General features: G+C 44.7%; 1 protein-coding gene across 2 annotated transcripts; it reads right to left on the bottom strand.

Annotated features, from left to right (window-relative positions):
* Window positions 1–212: 212 nt before the first annotated feature.
* LOC116946567 (ribonucleoside-diphosphate reductase subunit M2-like) lies at window positions 213–10,996 on the bottom strand. 2 transcript variants are annotated; one of them, XM_032961591.2, is made up of 10 exons: window positions 10,750–10,996; window positions 9,961–10,032; window positions 8,650–8,709; window positions 6,962–7,111; window positions 6,049–6,165; window positions 5,778–5,911; window positions 5,344–5,438; window positions 4,790–4,923; window positions 3,458–3,676; window positions 213–2,156 (listed from the first exon to the last, which is right to left on the bottom strand). In XM_032961591.2, the coding sequence occupies exons 1-10, from the start codon at window positions 10,837–10,839 to the stop codon at window positions 2,007–2,009; spliced, it is 1,221 nt and encodes a 406-aa protein (XP_032817482.1). In that variant the 5' UTR covers window positions 10,840–10,996; the 3' UTR covers window positions 213–2,006. The 2 variants fall into 2 exon arrangements, with proteins under 2 accessions (XP_032817482.1, XP_032817483.1); XM_032961592.2 differs by lacking the exons at window positions 8,650–8,709; window positions 9,961–10,032; window positions 10,750–10,996 and adding an exon at window positions 7,961–8,599.
* Between the last annotated feature and the right edge of the window lie 3,144 nt (window positions 10,997–14,140).

The raw sequence follows: 14,140 nt of genomic DNA, 5'->3' as shown, positions 1-14,140 counted from the left end.
TTCATTCTTACCTGATGGTTGCTTGTTGCAATCGAAACGTCGTATTCCATTATTTGATTTTATACGTGACTTTACCAAAATAACCAAAGTATATATTTTAGTAGTTCACAGCACATGAACCATCAAATTAGTGAATATTGAGACTCATCAGGAAGCTACTTCAGTCCTTCCAGGGCAAAGGAAAGCATTACAAAGCACTGCACCACACCAACTTATTCGAAATTAATGCCAGTCATTTTTATTTAAAACTTGTGGCTACGGCATGGATACAAAACGTAAAAGATAAATTAGCCTGGATGGAGTCCAGCTTTCACGAGTCTTCATTATAAGACATCACCCACAAAATGTGAACACAGGACATTACCGCTAATAGGCACCTTTCAGAAACTGAGATTTGCACTGCATGTTTAGCTTTGCCGCAACAAAGCTGTAACAGCAGCAACTGATAAGGACATGACTCGACAATACCCTCAGCCAACTTGCATCCTGATGAAACATGCAAAAGTGGAACATTTATGACAGCTTTGTTAGGATAACCTCAAATATTGTGCAAGCCCAACAGAGGACATGTACAACATTTTCATCATTGTTACCAGCCTCCACATATTTAGACTTGCCTCACTTTAAAACACTCGTGCTGGTGAAGTGATAACGCCAACAATTTCGCCTTTATCAAGGATTATAAATACACCACAGGCCTGCGATCCGACTTTGCAACCAGTGTCCTCAGGCTGTTAACATAACTCAATATAGTTCATTATACGTCTTCACAGACTGGACTCAAGCACCCAGCATCTGCAAACGATTTTTCAAGTGCTGAGAAAAGACAACTGCCACACCTTGTGCACATAGCAGCTCGGGACACCGCGCACTACAGTATATGTGTTGTAGTGAACATCTGCACTCGATGGCAGCACGTTTGAAAAAGTGCTCGATGGAAAGGCGTGCATGTGTGTGCACGAGTCTAATTACCGCACAGATGATCCGCTTTAGCAACAAGCTGGGACACCACACTATAATCTCCTCGCATCAGCAGCAGATTTCTTTTCACGCAACGAATACTCGCGCTCAGTAGAGCGACCTATGAACTTGGTGGGAAGAATCTTGGCAAACCAGCATTGGTCAAAGTGCCAGCTCTTTACTTGCAAATAAATGGAAAGCTCCGTTCTCTTGCCGGTCGCTCATACGTGCTCAATTTTATACATGTGACCTCCAATGCTGCTGATGAGCGTCTCACACACTATCTGCAAACATCATTAAAACATTTCACCACGCCAGAAACAAACCATGGAGACCTTATTTAAAAAAAAAAACTTTAGAAGACCAACGGATCTCTCGACTAATCCGTTTCGGATTGAATAACCCTCATGCAGTTAATTGCCAAACATCACTTTCACCACAGCTGCCAAACGCAGCTACATTTTACCCCACATATTTGTCATCCAGGTATCTGTATCTCTGAACAAACACAATTTTGTTAATACAAAAAATAAGCTTTGCATTTTGCGCTGCTCAGTTGCATGGAGCTGATTGTTTTGCGTCAACGCAGAATAGCAACACAGCCCAACATCAACCAACCACTCAAGTCTGAATAATGAAAACTCAGTCTGCCCTGCAGGAAAATAGCTGAATCGACTGAGTTCATCCGATGAAATAAAAATACATAGCATGGACTGAGCAACTTAGGGTAGCCTTTAAAAGCGGGGGGGGGGGGGTAAAATGCTTCAGCCTCCATGCCTGTTCAAGAACTACACTTCTGGCCTAAAAAGACAGATGGTAACACTAAGAAAACCAGGCTCCGCTTCTGCATCTACCTCGACAAGCAAGCGCAGGCACGGCATTCGCCTCCCGCGTTTCTCCTGCACCGCAGCGCTCAATCTCATGACTGCAGTGTCGTTAGCACGGGTGCAGGCGGGAGCGCCGCGGTCAAAACGCTTTGGCCCGCCCCTCTTGCCCACGTGTGCCAGCCCGCTTGCCCTCCTCCCTCAGGAGCACCAGCGGCGGCTTTAGAAGTCTGCGTCGAGCGTGAACTGGTGGTCGACCTTAGACATGACGCCCATTTTCTGGTACTCGGCCACTTTCTTCTCGAAGAAGTTGGTCTTCCCCTCCAGCGAAATATTTTCCATGAAGTCGAAGGGGTTCTCTGCACGGTACACCTATCGGAAAATGCGAGGACCAATAGTTAATATGAGTGCACTCTCGTTATTATGTGCACGTCCTCGTTTTACTGCCACATCAACGAAGAGGTATAACCTCAACTATCCACATTCAACTGCTCAACGTTTAAAAATACAGGTTAACAGTACAATAGCAAGTTAACATTATGAGACCTCCTTTGCCAGAAACAAGATATAGGAATAGGTTTTACCCTTTTAACTGGCACAAAAACTGACACCTTTATTCAAGGCATCATGTTTGCAAAAACCACAACACAAGCAGTCAGAATGCAAGCAAAAGACAACTCTGATAATAATATGCACTGTCCTTGAATTTGATTGGTCCACACCCGAGACAGCTTTTCTTAGAGCCTAGTCCCCATTGGTGTTGGACCAGAAGACGCCAAAAGGCGTACAACTCAAAAACAGCGCACTATCAGAGTATTGAGGGCTCGGGGTGAGCATTTACATTATGAGACCTCCTGATAGTGCGCTGTTTTTGAGTTGTACGCCTTTTGGCGTCTTCTGGTCCAACACCAATGGAGACTAGGCTCTAAGAAAAGCTGTCTCGGGTGTGGAGCAATCAAATTCAAGGACAGTGCATATTATTATCAGAGTTGTCTTTTTTGTTTGCATTCTGACTGCTTGTGTTGTGGTTTTTGCAAACATGATGCCTTGAATAAAGGTGTCAGTTTTTGTGCCAGTTAAAAGGGTAAAACCTATTCCAATAGCAAGTTAAGTTATGCACTTTTTTAAGATAAAATAATCAAGTCACGTACAATTTATATTTGAAAATTATAAATAAATTTGGGGAACGAAAGGCACTTAGTGTTGCGCTGAGCTTGTATCAGTTACACCCTTGGTGTTCGTAATGCGTATGCATGAAACTATTATAATAAACTTTCAACCAATCACAAATATGGTAATGTGTACTCTTCACATAGGGGCTCCCCAGTATCAGTTTGCCTGTACACACGGCTATTAGCTTCCACAACTACATAACATAGTCTCACTGGACCAAAATTTAAGAGTAGCAGTTTCCAACTGTTCAACCTGAGAATCGCCGTTAACCCTCAAAATTCAATGATTGAATATTTTTTTATTAATACTCTTAATTTGCAAGTTCCGTGAACCACTTTCCATGGCCCTGTGGATCACCAGTAGCCCACAAGTTGGAAACTCCAGAGAGAAGGGACAAAATAAAAATGTGTTGGTCAACCCTTAGACCTCAGAAGAATACAAATGTGATATTGAGAAGTTCAAACTTCATCCAGCAACCCAACACCCTTTCCTTTGCTCACCTTGGCACAGCCGAGTTCGCCAAGCAGCCTGTCGGCCACAAACTCGATGTACTGCTTCATGAGGTCACAGTTCATGCCGATAAGGTTGACGGGCAGCGCATCCGTCAGAAACTCCTGCTCAATGATCACGGCATCCATCACGATCTGCTGTACACGCGCCTCCTCAGGCTTGTGCACCAGGTGGCGGAACATGAGGCATGCAAAGTCGCAGTGCAGACCCTGCGCACGGAAGACGAGGAAAAAACGGGCAAGAGGGAGGACGAGACAGACATGGAGACACAGGCAGTGATTACCAACTAGCCAAGTCCGATTTGCATACCAAGCTCCTGCCAAATCAATGGATTTCACAAGACATTTCAGTTCTCTTTGATTCAAATAAATATTTTTTGTCTTGTCTGTACTGTTTCATTCTGTCTAGTCCACTGTCACATTTGTCTTATATGTATTGGAAGCAATTGAAATTACATGCAATATTGAAAGAATGCATATTAAGTGCTGTAATGCACGCTCGTTTTTGTCTCATTGCCACACTGTTACGAGTTTTCTATATTTAATCATTAGTGCTATCTTGTCAAGTCTCGTTCGTACCGTTGTACTTTTGTCATTGATTCCATTAAATCCAAGTTAATTCTGAACCGTCTGCAATATTACATAAATAGTAAGTTATGAACAGATGTATATACACAAAACGATAGAGAACACCCATATAAATTGGATATGAATAACACCCATAAAGCCTTAACACAATGTAGGAGCAAGTGCTGTTAAGCGAGCACTTACTAACGGCCGGCACACGAGGCGGGTGGGCCAGCATCACGCCCGGCCGCCTGTCTGCCTAGTGGCGATGTTAACACACCGCACCAGGTACTAATTTGAGGCCGAGTCGACCTAGGGGAGGCCCAGTACCAGTTTAGATAATATAAATCACGGATGTTGACCGTGAGCGGGAATCGAACTCGGCCACCGTGTTCATAGCACAGCGTGCAAACCGTTACACCATTGCTCCCCATATATATATACACATACACACAGAGCAGTGACAAATAACACAGATTTAAAAATGAATATCATTAGCACCACAAATACCAAGGAACATTGTGCTTCCTCGGTGTTGGCAAGGGCGTCAGAATGTAAAGTACTGCACCACTATTACTTAAACACAGCTATCGTGATGGGACGTTATACAGAGCATAGTTCATCTTGCACTTTAAGGTCTTCAGCTCGTGTGCAAATAACGTGCGAGGGATTGTGCTTTGGCAGATGTGCTCTGATCATGTCAGCACATACAGGTACAGACCCACGCATTTGCCCACACGCAAAGGAGGTGCTCACCTCGTCACGGCTAATGAGCTCATTGGAGAATGTGAGGCCGGGCATGAGACCACGCTTCTTCAGCCAGAAGATGGAGGCAAACGACCCCGAAAAGAAGATGCCCTCGACAGCAGCAAAGGCCAGAACGCGTTCACCTGCACAGTACACATGGCACAATAAATGATACGAGCTCTCACTTCCACTCTAAAAAGGTCTCCCTCTCAAAGGAGAATGTATGTGCAAGGGCCCTCTCCTGGTTGAAGAGATTGCTCAATAACGGAGCTCTGGAAAGCAAGATGCACCTCAAAATTATGCTTGATGTGAATGTTCTACTAATCTGGTCACATTCACACACACCCACTGGATTATAATAACCTAGAGTGGGATAAGAATCAATTGAAGAGATCTCAGATCCAATTGTGACATTCCAGTTCATTCGTGTTACAACAAGACACAGAGCAGCATAATTTGGAAATAATTGTGGGGATAAAAGGATGATGTGGATATAGATACATTGAGAGCCTTTGATGGGGATATGGTGAGGAGTTTATGTTTGGGGAGAGCACGGGTCATACCGAAGGTGGCATTACTGTCGGAGATCCAGCGGAGCGCCCAGTCTGCCTTCTTCTTGACACACGGCAGAGTCTCGATGGCATTGAATAGAAACTCCCTACCCAGGCAAAACAACTAAATCAGCACATGCACCACACAATACACACACTGATATCCAGTTCTTGGGAATAGAGGGTGTTTCATTAAGCTGAATGTGAAGTTTCTTTACTCCCGCATGAGCGATACCTTTCTCCAGGTTACCTGGTTTTCTGCTGCATGCTAGATGCTCAGCGAAAAGGAACCAACCAAAAATTTAATTAAAGAACCCGTTTAAAATTCTCGATACTCCAAGGCTTTTCTGGATAATTTACATCATTTTTTCACAAGGCATTTGTTCATGCTGGTGGTCGCAATGAAGATGAGGGCTTGATTAACGTTTCGCAGAGCGTTCCTCTACCTCTGGGTAGGGTCCTTGATGTACGTGTCGATGAGAAGACTGTACATCTCCGAGTGGATGTTCTCCATTGCGATTTGGAAGCCATAGAAGCATCGTGCCTCTGTGATCTGCACTTCCTGGCTGAAGCGCTCCACCTGGTGCCAAACAAGGCAAGGAAAAATATAAAACAGCAATTTTTTTTTTACGCACCGCATTTTTGGTTGACACTTCTCGTACAACAATTTTGCAGTAAGAGTTTTTTGGCAGGCAAAAAGTCTAATCACCAACTGACCAGATTCTCATTGACAATGCCGTCGCTGGCAGCAAAAAACGCGAGGACGTGGGAGATGAAGTGTTGCTCCTCTGGCTTCAGCCGCTCCCAGTGCTGCTGATCTTTGGACAGATCCACCTGAAGGCAATAGCAGGATGAGAAAGTGTGAGCTGGAGTAACCAACACAAAAAAAAGACCTTGAGCAGCTGAATCACAGACATTTGGTGAAATACATGATGGAGAAAAAGCACATTTTCAGCAAAGGTTACCGATATTAACATTGCACTCTGCTTTCATCTGCAATTCAGTAAGTTGGGCGATTGGGCAACTTAAAAAGACATTGGTTGCAGGTTCAATTAAATTACAGGCTCTTAGTGCCATCAAGAGGAATGTTCTGATTTTTTTGCCAGAATAGTCCTATGCATAAAATATTGAGTTTACAGTGGGGGATCTTAAATACATGGGAATGGACAGGTGAGTTGGGTTGATGCTGTTGTTAGAACAAACAAGCAGAGTATTATTAGGTGTGGTCTGACCGGGTTGGCGATACCAGTGTTAGTCAAGTACAATAAGTCTCCAGAGTTTTAATCCTTAGGAACCATGTGTAAACCAAAACGGCAACTTTCTAACTTTAAACATGGCCAAGCACTCATCAGTGAGCCATGAACCTGGTAACAGACGAGCCCAAGTCCTCCGATTTTTAAAAAAAATTATAGCCTGAACCCATAAACTAATGTGTATATGGTGAACTCAAATTATGCATTAATTGTATGATTAATTGAATGTTGGCTGAAAGCATATTCCACCAACATTTGGAAAAACAGAAGCCAAACTTTCATTCCATCAGGCCTAGTTGCCGTTTTACATTACACATTTAACATAAAAAAACAATTCTGCCAACGAACGACCTGGGCCCAACCAAGGGACACCATACCTCCTCAGCTGTCCAGAAGGAAGCCTCTGCCTTCTTGTACATCTGCCATATGTCTGGGTACTCGATGGGGAAGATCACAAAGCGGCGAGGGTTGTCCCTCAGCAGAGGTTCCTCCTGGGCACGGGGGTCGCGCAACCGTACAACGCCGGCCTGAGGGGGTACACACACGCACACCTTCACCGACGTGCACCACACTGTTTCACAAAGAAGCACCATCCACATAAAGATGCTCCAAATATTATTTTAACAGTTGGGGAAAGTGCCGATAGAGAGCGCTTCTTAAAGCCGGCACAATACACGAGGGTATGATGGCAAGTACACCTTCCAGCTACCTGTTTGGCTGTAAGTGATACTATTTATCCACTGCACCAGGTCATTATTTAAGGTCCAGTCTACCTATACACTGGTTCAGATAGGTCACCGTGAGTGGGAATCGAACTCGGACGGCTAGGTCCATAGCGCAGTGTGCCAAGCACCACAAATCAAAACACGCACCTTCACCAACATCCACCATACCTTCAACATGGACGCACGAACCACTCAACCTTCACTAGCAAGCATGTAGGCCAATAGCCACTACATACAAACGATCGTGCAGACAAAACCACTTGAAATACAATACAAACTATTGCTCGTAAACATTGAAAACAGACCAAACCCGACTCCTCAGCTTGCTCAAAGTTGTAAAATTATCTAGAGTAACAACCCCTCCCCTTACACACATTGAGATGCCACCAACCACCAAGTTGAGCCTTATCACGTTTAAAAAAAATCTTCGAAAAAAATTCAAATCAGACACCACATGCACCTGATCTATAGTAAAACGTAGCATGCATTGTCTACTTAAAGCAGGACACATGATCGGCTATATACATTTAGACAAGCGCTCGTTTGTAATGTAGTCCTGTGCGTTATTGGTAATAATCATCAGGCGCGTGCGCTGTGTAATTTCACTTGTTCTTACAACGGAGATTGGTAGACATGTAGATTCGGACCTACCATCAGCACCACCTGCTCAACATCTGTACACAAGCTTCTATGCGCCCGCACACACAAACACCATCTCATTCCATGTCCCCTACTGTATGCGCCACACGTGTGGCTTATAAATAAATCTGTATGCTAACGTAAATGCACTGTACGGGGCCAACACTTGAGCAATGTGGCCACAAGGTGGCGCCCTCGTCTCACTAAAAGCACCGCTTGCGCAACGCCAAACTTCGCTCCTTTATGTAACGACAGCCGATGACCAAGGGAGAGAGCCTAAATGCCTCTAAGCATTGCCAGCATTACGCTACCGCAAGCGATAGGTTTTGTCATGAGAGCGTTAGCCGCATCACACGTTTGGGTGCGTCAAAAGTTGGTCCCTGTACTTGAGACGACCTCTCAAGAGGGTTCCGATTTAAACGTACCGCGCAAACACCAGTCACAATTTTTTTGGAATTTTTCAACGAGGTTCAACTCAATACTAACCCAACGCCTACCGCCAATGTTGCTATAATGAAGAGCAAGGTAAATTAAACATCACGAATAGAGGGAACACAGGGGGGAGGGCCCTGTAGACGGCTGATGCCCGTCAACAGAAGGGCCAAGCAGCTGGCCGAGTGATACGAAACAAGTCTCTTTTGTTCGCCTTGGGACTTCCCGAGACCCCCCTCTCACACTAACCCCACTCCCCCTTCAATCACCTCGGTCGTATCCATTTTCTCTCCAGCCTTTGCATCACCCTGGACGGCGACGGGAAGGTTCTGCGAGACAAACCAACAAAAGGGATGTTGCTCAACACAACCCGTATCTCCATTGCAGCATGAGGCGGGGTGGTTAAACCCAGCTCTTAATACATTCCAGCCACTCAATCCACCGCCAATGGATTAAGTCTTCCCCAGCACATGTAAAAGTATGTTTTTTTAACCATACTTCACCACAATGGTTAATGGGGGTTTATAAAACGAGGACAAGCCTGGTTGTGAATCACATGCATGTCGCTGTATTCACAGCACAGTGCGCTGTCAACTACCATGTTACTACTTATTTCTTTTAAATAGATGGCTCACACAGCAGCTCCTAGTTTTCTTGCAAGAGACCAGCTGTCAATGGGGCTCTGTGGGGCATTAAAAAAAACTCGTCTGGAAGTTAAACATGGAACGTACAATACAACTTGAATGTAGAATCATGCAATCATGCTCGTCATAATCACGTAACGAGGCAAACCCATTGTTTTGGAACTGCTTATTACAGAGCATGCCGGGGACAGGCAATGGAAGATGTCCAAACTGCAGAGTAACGTACCCAAAACAAACCCCAGAATATACCGTACAGCTTTAATAACTTGCATCTAAAGCATGTTGAACTAGCAAATGTGCAATGTACAGTTATTGTATACCTAGTACCAATGACTCTAAATGCACTCAATCCTGTCATGTCGAAGAAGCCAAGCAGGCCGAGCCTGGCGAGTTCTTTAATGAGTGACCATCAAGACTTGTGAGCTGCCCTGGTGGATTTGTCCAAATATAATCATGAATCCCTTGCGAAATTCTAGAGACTGCAAGGCTTTCCTGTGCAATTAAACAACACGAATTTCGTTCAAAGCATTTAAAATTACAATTATTCCTGCTCAAAACACGGTTGTATCAAACGTGCACGCTAAACTGGTTAAGAGGCGACCGAAACGCGAGTTAAAACTCTGGGTTATCAGCCGCGTCAGATCAACAGCTCTCTCCTGCCAATAAAACCCAAACGATGCATTGCGGCCTGTTTTTTTTCTTAGCGCCAGTGTAAAACAACCAACTTTTCTGGAGGTACGTTGCAAGTCACAAGTGCATTTGGGAAATAACCAAATTGTATATATATATAATTTTTTTAAATAAAAATCCGTCCAATGCTTCATTACTGTCGAGTTTGTACGTCTGTGTGCGTGTGTGTGCGCGAAGAGGCCGTGTCCCCGACGTGGCCACAGTGAGAGCCTTGCCGGGCCCCCACGGCCGTAGAAAGGCCCTCACCCGCTCCTGACTGTCGCACAGAATTCTCCGTGCGGCCCGCGATGCCAGGGCCTTGGAGTTGGGACTCCGCATCTGCTGGGGTCGAGGGTCAAAGGAGAGATGCGGGGTGGACACACAGACGCACGGGGAAAGAGACAAAGGACGGGAGAGAAGAGTGAGAAAGAGACGAGGGGAGAAATAAACACGAAGTGAAAAAAGTCCTTCGATATACCATTTAATTGAACCTATTGACGTAGCTAGCCCAATTCGTTTAAAATAACTCGCATCCATCAAATAACACCCATCTCTAAAGCAAACATGTAACGTTTCGGGCAATGGCCCTTGTTCGTGTACCGCTACCAACACAGCATACTTTTTAATGCAACATTTTTTTTACCAGATTAGATAAGAGCAATCTGGATACTCAAGTTGCATCCGACATCTCCACAGCAACTAGAGTTGATCAATAAAGCACTGCACGCTTATACATTAAACATACAATATATGGCAGGCTCCGGAGTACCAGACACGTCAATTATAAATAATTTGTGTACAAGGCAACAAATCAGCTATATACTTCTTAGCATTCTGGACACTCATTACAAGCCAATGCATTGTCACGAACACAAAGGGCAGCGATCAAACCACACACACACAGAAAAAATAAAGCCACAAAAACCAAATAACCACAATAACATAGGCGCATTTCCCCTCATAAGTCGCATCAATTGTATCCGTTGTCAAATTAAACCAAACAACAATTGTTTAATAGAGTTCTCGCCCGTTGCTCGCGACTCCCGCCAAACGAACCGTCGCGCCCTTTTCACGAGGGGTCGACGCCTTCTTGACCGGTGAGACCGTGTTCTCCTTGTTGGCGGCGAACACCGTTGAGGAAGACATCGTTTAGGCGACGGTGTCTATTTCGTACGACTGGTAAACTTTGAAGCCTTTAAGAGGTCGTTATTGTTAAAAACTGATGAGACTTCGGTCGGAGCGAGTCGGCGCGAGGTGATTCCAACTGCAGGGTCCCGCGCTTTGCTTTTCCCGCGCGGAGGTGACGTCATTTATACGCGACGTGACGTCGCGCGAGGGGCGTGGTCGCGTGCGGGATCATGACGTCACCACGCCGGAGTTGCGCGGGCCGTAGCACTTTACAGCGTGGGGAGTATTGTTCAGCATGTATTGCACAAATGCCTTTTTTTCTGTGAATAAAATGAAAATAATCACGTAACTTAGTAGTTAGAGTTGTTTTAATTCAGGAATAAATACACATTAAGGCTTGTCCCCTTGTAATGAACGTTTCTCATTATATAAATATTTCACAAGCATCCCTGGTGGGTGAAGTGGTAGAACCCACATTGGGGGTGATTGTGTAATTGATCGGTTGCTTTCGGCGGGAGATTCATTCAAATCAGCTGTTCGGTAACATTACTTACAATGGTGTTAAACTATGCTCGGAAATGAAACAATCTATTTAAAATGATGAACATTATGTGCGTATAATGCTCTAATACGAAGCAAGGTTGACGTTCAACGCGCAATCTATCAGTCCCTGATGCATTAAAGTTGAAATGTATACGAGAACTTGTAAACCTTGTGCGAATATATTGTGTATAACTGTACAGTACAGCTTTTCTATTAACGATACAATAAACTATATTAAAACCGAGTGCCTATTACATTACTATCGGTATACTTGTGCCGTAGAATAGTTAACACGCTCAAAACTACGTTGCGTGAGTAGCGATATCAATCATTTGCCAGTGTTCCAAAACACGGAGCATAATTTAACATTAAACATTATTAACAAGATTGTTTCGTCAAACTTATTACAAAGCATCATCTGTAGTCGCTGTATCATCTGTTTTGAATTGTATTCGGTCAGTAAATATCCTTGAGGCCCAAGGCCTTTAATCTTGATATTTACAGAGATAAGTTGTCTAAATTAAGGGTTGTGCAAACAGCGTTTTAGTCATGCTGTAATTGTGATCTGTACACATTCTAAATATTTTATACTAAGTTATTAAACTATTCCCTATACCGAGGAAATATACTGTACAGCCTAAGAGCAGCGCGTATATAAAAACCCTGCCACGTTACACAACTTTAATTCCAACTCGTCATGGACTTTGTATTATCATCCTTTTAACGCGATTTAATAACAGCGATTGGACTTGAGTACGTTACTAACAGCTCACTTTTGTCATTCTACGCGTTACATTTTTTTTTATTTTTTAGGCGCCAAAAAAACCGTACTCAAAACAAATATTTAAACGCGAAAATAAATATTTAACGTCGCAGCTGTCGGGACAAAGGCCCCCCCGCAGCTCGTCTCTGTGGGTTTGCCGCTCCACCGCTGGATGAGCCATTCGCTATGCCGGGCGGGTCATGCGGGGGGACTATTTGACCATACTTCGTGATGCTCAGCATGGCCTGGCGAGAGGGCGGACAGCAAAGACAAAAGATCCCTCCACTCATGTAGCCTGAACGGACTGTGGGACCGAGTGCTGTTAGCGAGCACTGTACTGCTAAGGGCCGGCACGAGGAGGCGGTCAGCCAGCACCACGCCCGGACGGACGCCTGTTATCGCCCGAGTGGCGATGTTTACACGCCGCAGCACCGGGTACTCATTTGAGGCTAAGTCGATCTAAGTGAGGCTCAGGATCGGTTTAGGTAAGTCACTGGTGTTGACCGTGAGCGGGAATCGAACCCGTGGACGTAGCGCAGCGCAGCTAACCGCTTCACGACTGCGATGCAATTGTGGTGGCGGGTTTAACGACACGTAGGTAGAAAATAAATCACTTTTATTATCTACCTGCGTGACTTTACCGAAAGAACCAAAGAGTATGGATTCCTGCAGTCACGAAAGCGTCAAATCAAGATTGACGCGTCTAACCCAAACAACCCCCCCCCCCATGCATTATGAATGCAACTGTGTTTGCGTGTGCCGTAGCAGCACAACATGGAACAACCACGTTGTGCCTGGTGCGGTCACCCATCGGAGGCACCCAAACCCTGATGAGCACACGGGGATTCGATACCGCGTGGCCTCTACCCGCGTTGTGCGAGAACCGTGGCGCCGGTCGAACTCGCAGGCTGCACAGATTCAATTCGATCCCATAAGATCGCGATGCAATGCTTCGAATTGTTGTTGTCCATCGTCAAGAGAGCGGATTGCAATAATTAGGATTGGTAGAACATGTAAATGAGACAAGATTGTGCGAAAATAGAAATTTTGTACAGTATATATAGTCGGTGGGAGTGAATCGTGTTACACGCCACTAAGGGATGGAATCGTGCGCATGAGATTCGATTACTGGTCGTTACAATGAGGACTGAATGAGAAACCAGGCTTGTAGTTTGATCAATGGAGTGACAAGCGTTACACGAGAAGAGGCGCATACCAGACGGTAACGCGGACATCAATTGGTTCTTGAATTGCATCGTGGAAAAAAAAAATGGACAACTCCGGAATCGCCAGGAGTGAATCTACGCTTAAGCAAGACCTCCCTCCTAGTCTCAAGACAAAGCCTCCGATTCGCGAACACTCGTTGCTGGCCTTTGTGAAACACGTGGACAGGGCATCTTCAGAGCAGACTGCCAATTGCTGAGATGACGTAAACTTAAGTTACATAATAAACACATTCACTGACAAATAGGTTCCTTTCATGGCTGTTCGAATGTTTATTGAAATTTTCGTTAATTTCGGTGCTAAGAGAACCGCAGTGGCGAGATGTTATCGCCCTCGTCTCGGCAAGAGGCGATCGTCGGTTCGACCCCGACGCCTGTATATTTAAAGCTTGGATGTTCTCGCGGATTTCTTCTCGGGACCCACTGTCTTTTCCAGTCACAAGCTAATCATTCAGCCATTTCAATGCTAAATTATATGCTAATTCCTTTGTCAAGGCGCTTTGTTCCTCTCACAGCTTAAAGGCCGTATCTGAACGTGGCTCTTTCACTCCAGCGCTGTCCTACCAGACAGTCTCGCCCCCCTTCACCTGATGAAGGCCGCTTGTGTTGTGGCCGAAACGTCGTGAGAATATTGTGTTATTTTATTTTATCAATTTATTATTTTATTATCATTCTACGTGACTTTACCGAAAGAACCAAAGAAGATGAATCATTGCAGTCACGAAAGCTTTAAATCGAAATTTTCCCTCCATACTTTGAAACGTGCGTTTAGATTACTTGGCTGCGATAC

The sequence above is a fragment of the Petromyzon marinus genome, chromosome 27 (genome assembly GCF_048934315.1).
Source record: "Petromyzon marinus isolate PM22_M1 ecotype Great Lakes invasive population chromosome 27, UKy_Petmar_22M1.pri1.0, whole genome shotgun sequence".
In the NCBI taxonomy this organism is placed as follows: domain Eukaryota; kingdom Metazoa; phylum Chordata; class Hyperoartia; order Petromyzontiformes; family Petromyzontidae; genus Petromyzon; species Petromyzon marinus.
The sequence above is the reverse complement of the archived record's forward strand: the minus strand, read 5'-3'. Positions and strand labels throughout refer to the sequence as shown.

Coding starts and splice junctions, on each gene's coding strand:
- LOC116946567 (XM_032961591.2), bottom strand. CDS start 10,839: ATGTCTTCCTCAACGGTGTTCGCCGCCAACAAGGAGAACACGGTCTCA. Junction 10,033..10,749: donor CTCGTGAAAAGGGCGCGACG/GTTCGTTTGGCG, acceptor CGACCCCAGCAG/ATGCGGAGTCCCAACTCCAA. Junction 5,439..5,777: donor ATCAAGGACCCTACCCAGAG/GTAGAGGAACGC, acceptor TTGCCTGGGTAG/GGAGTTTCTATTCAATGCCA.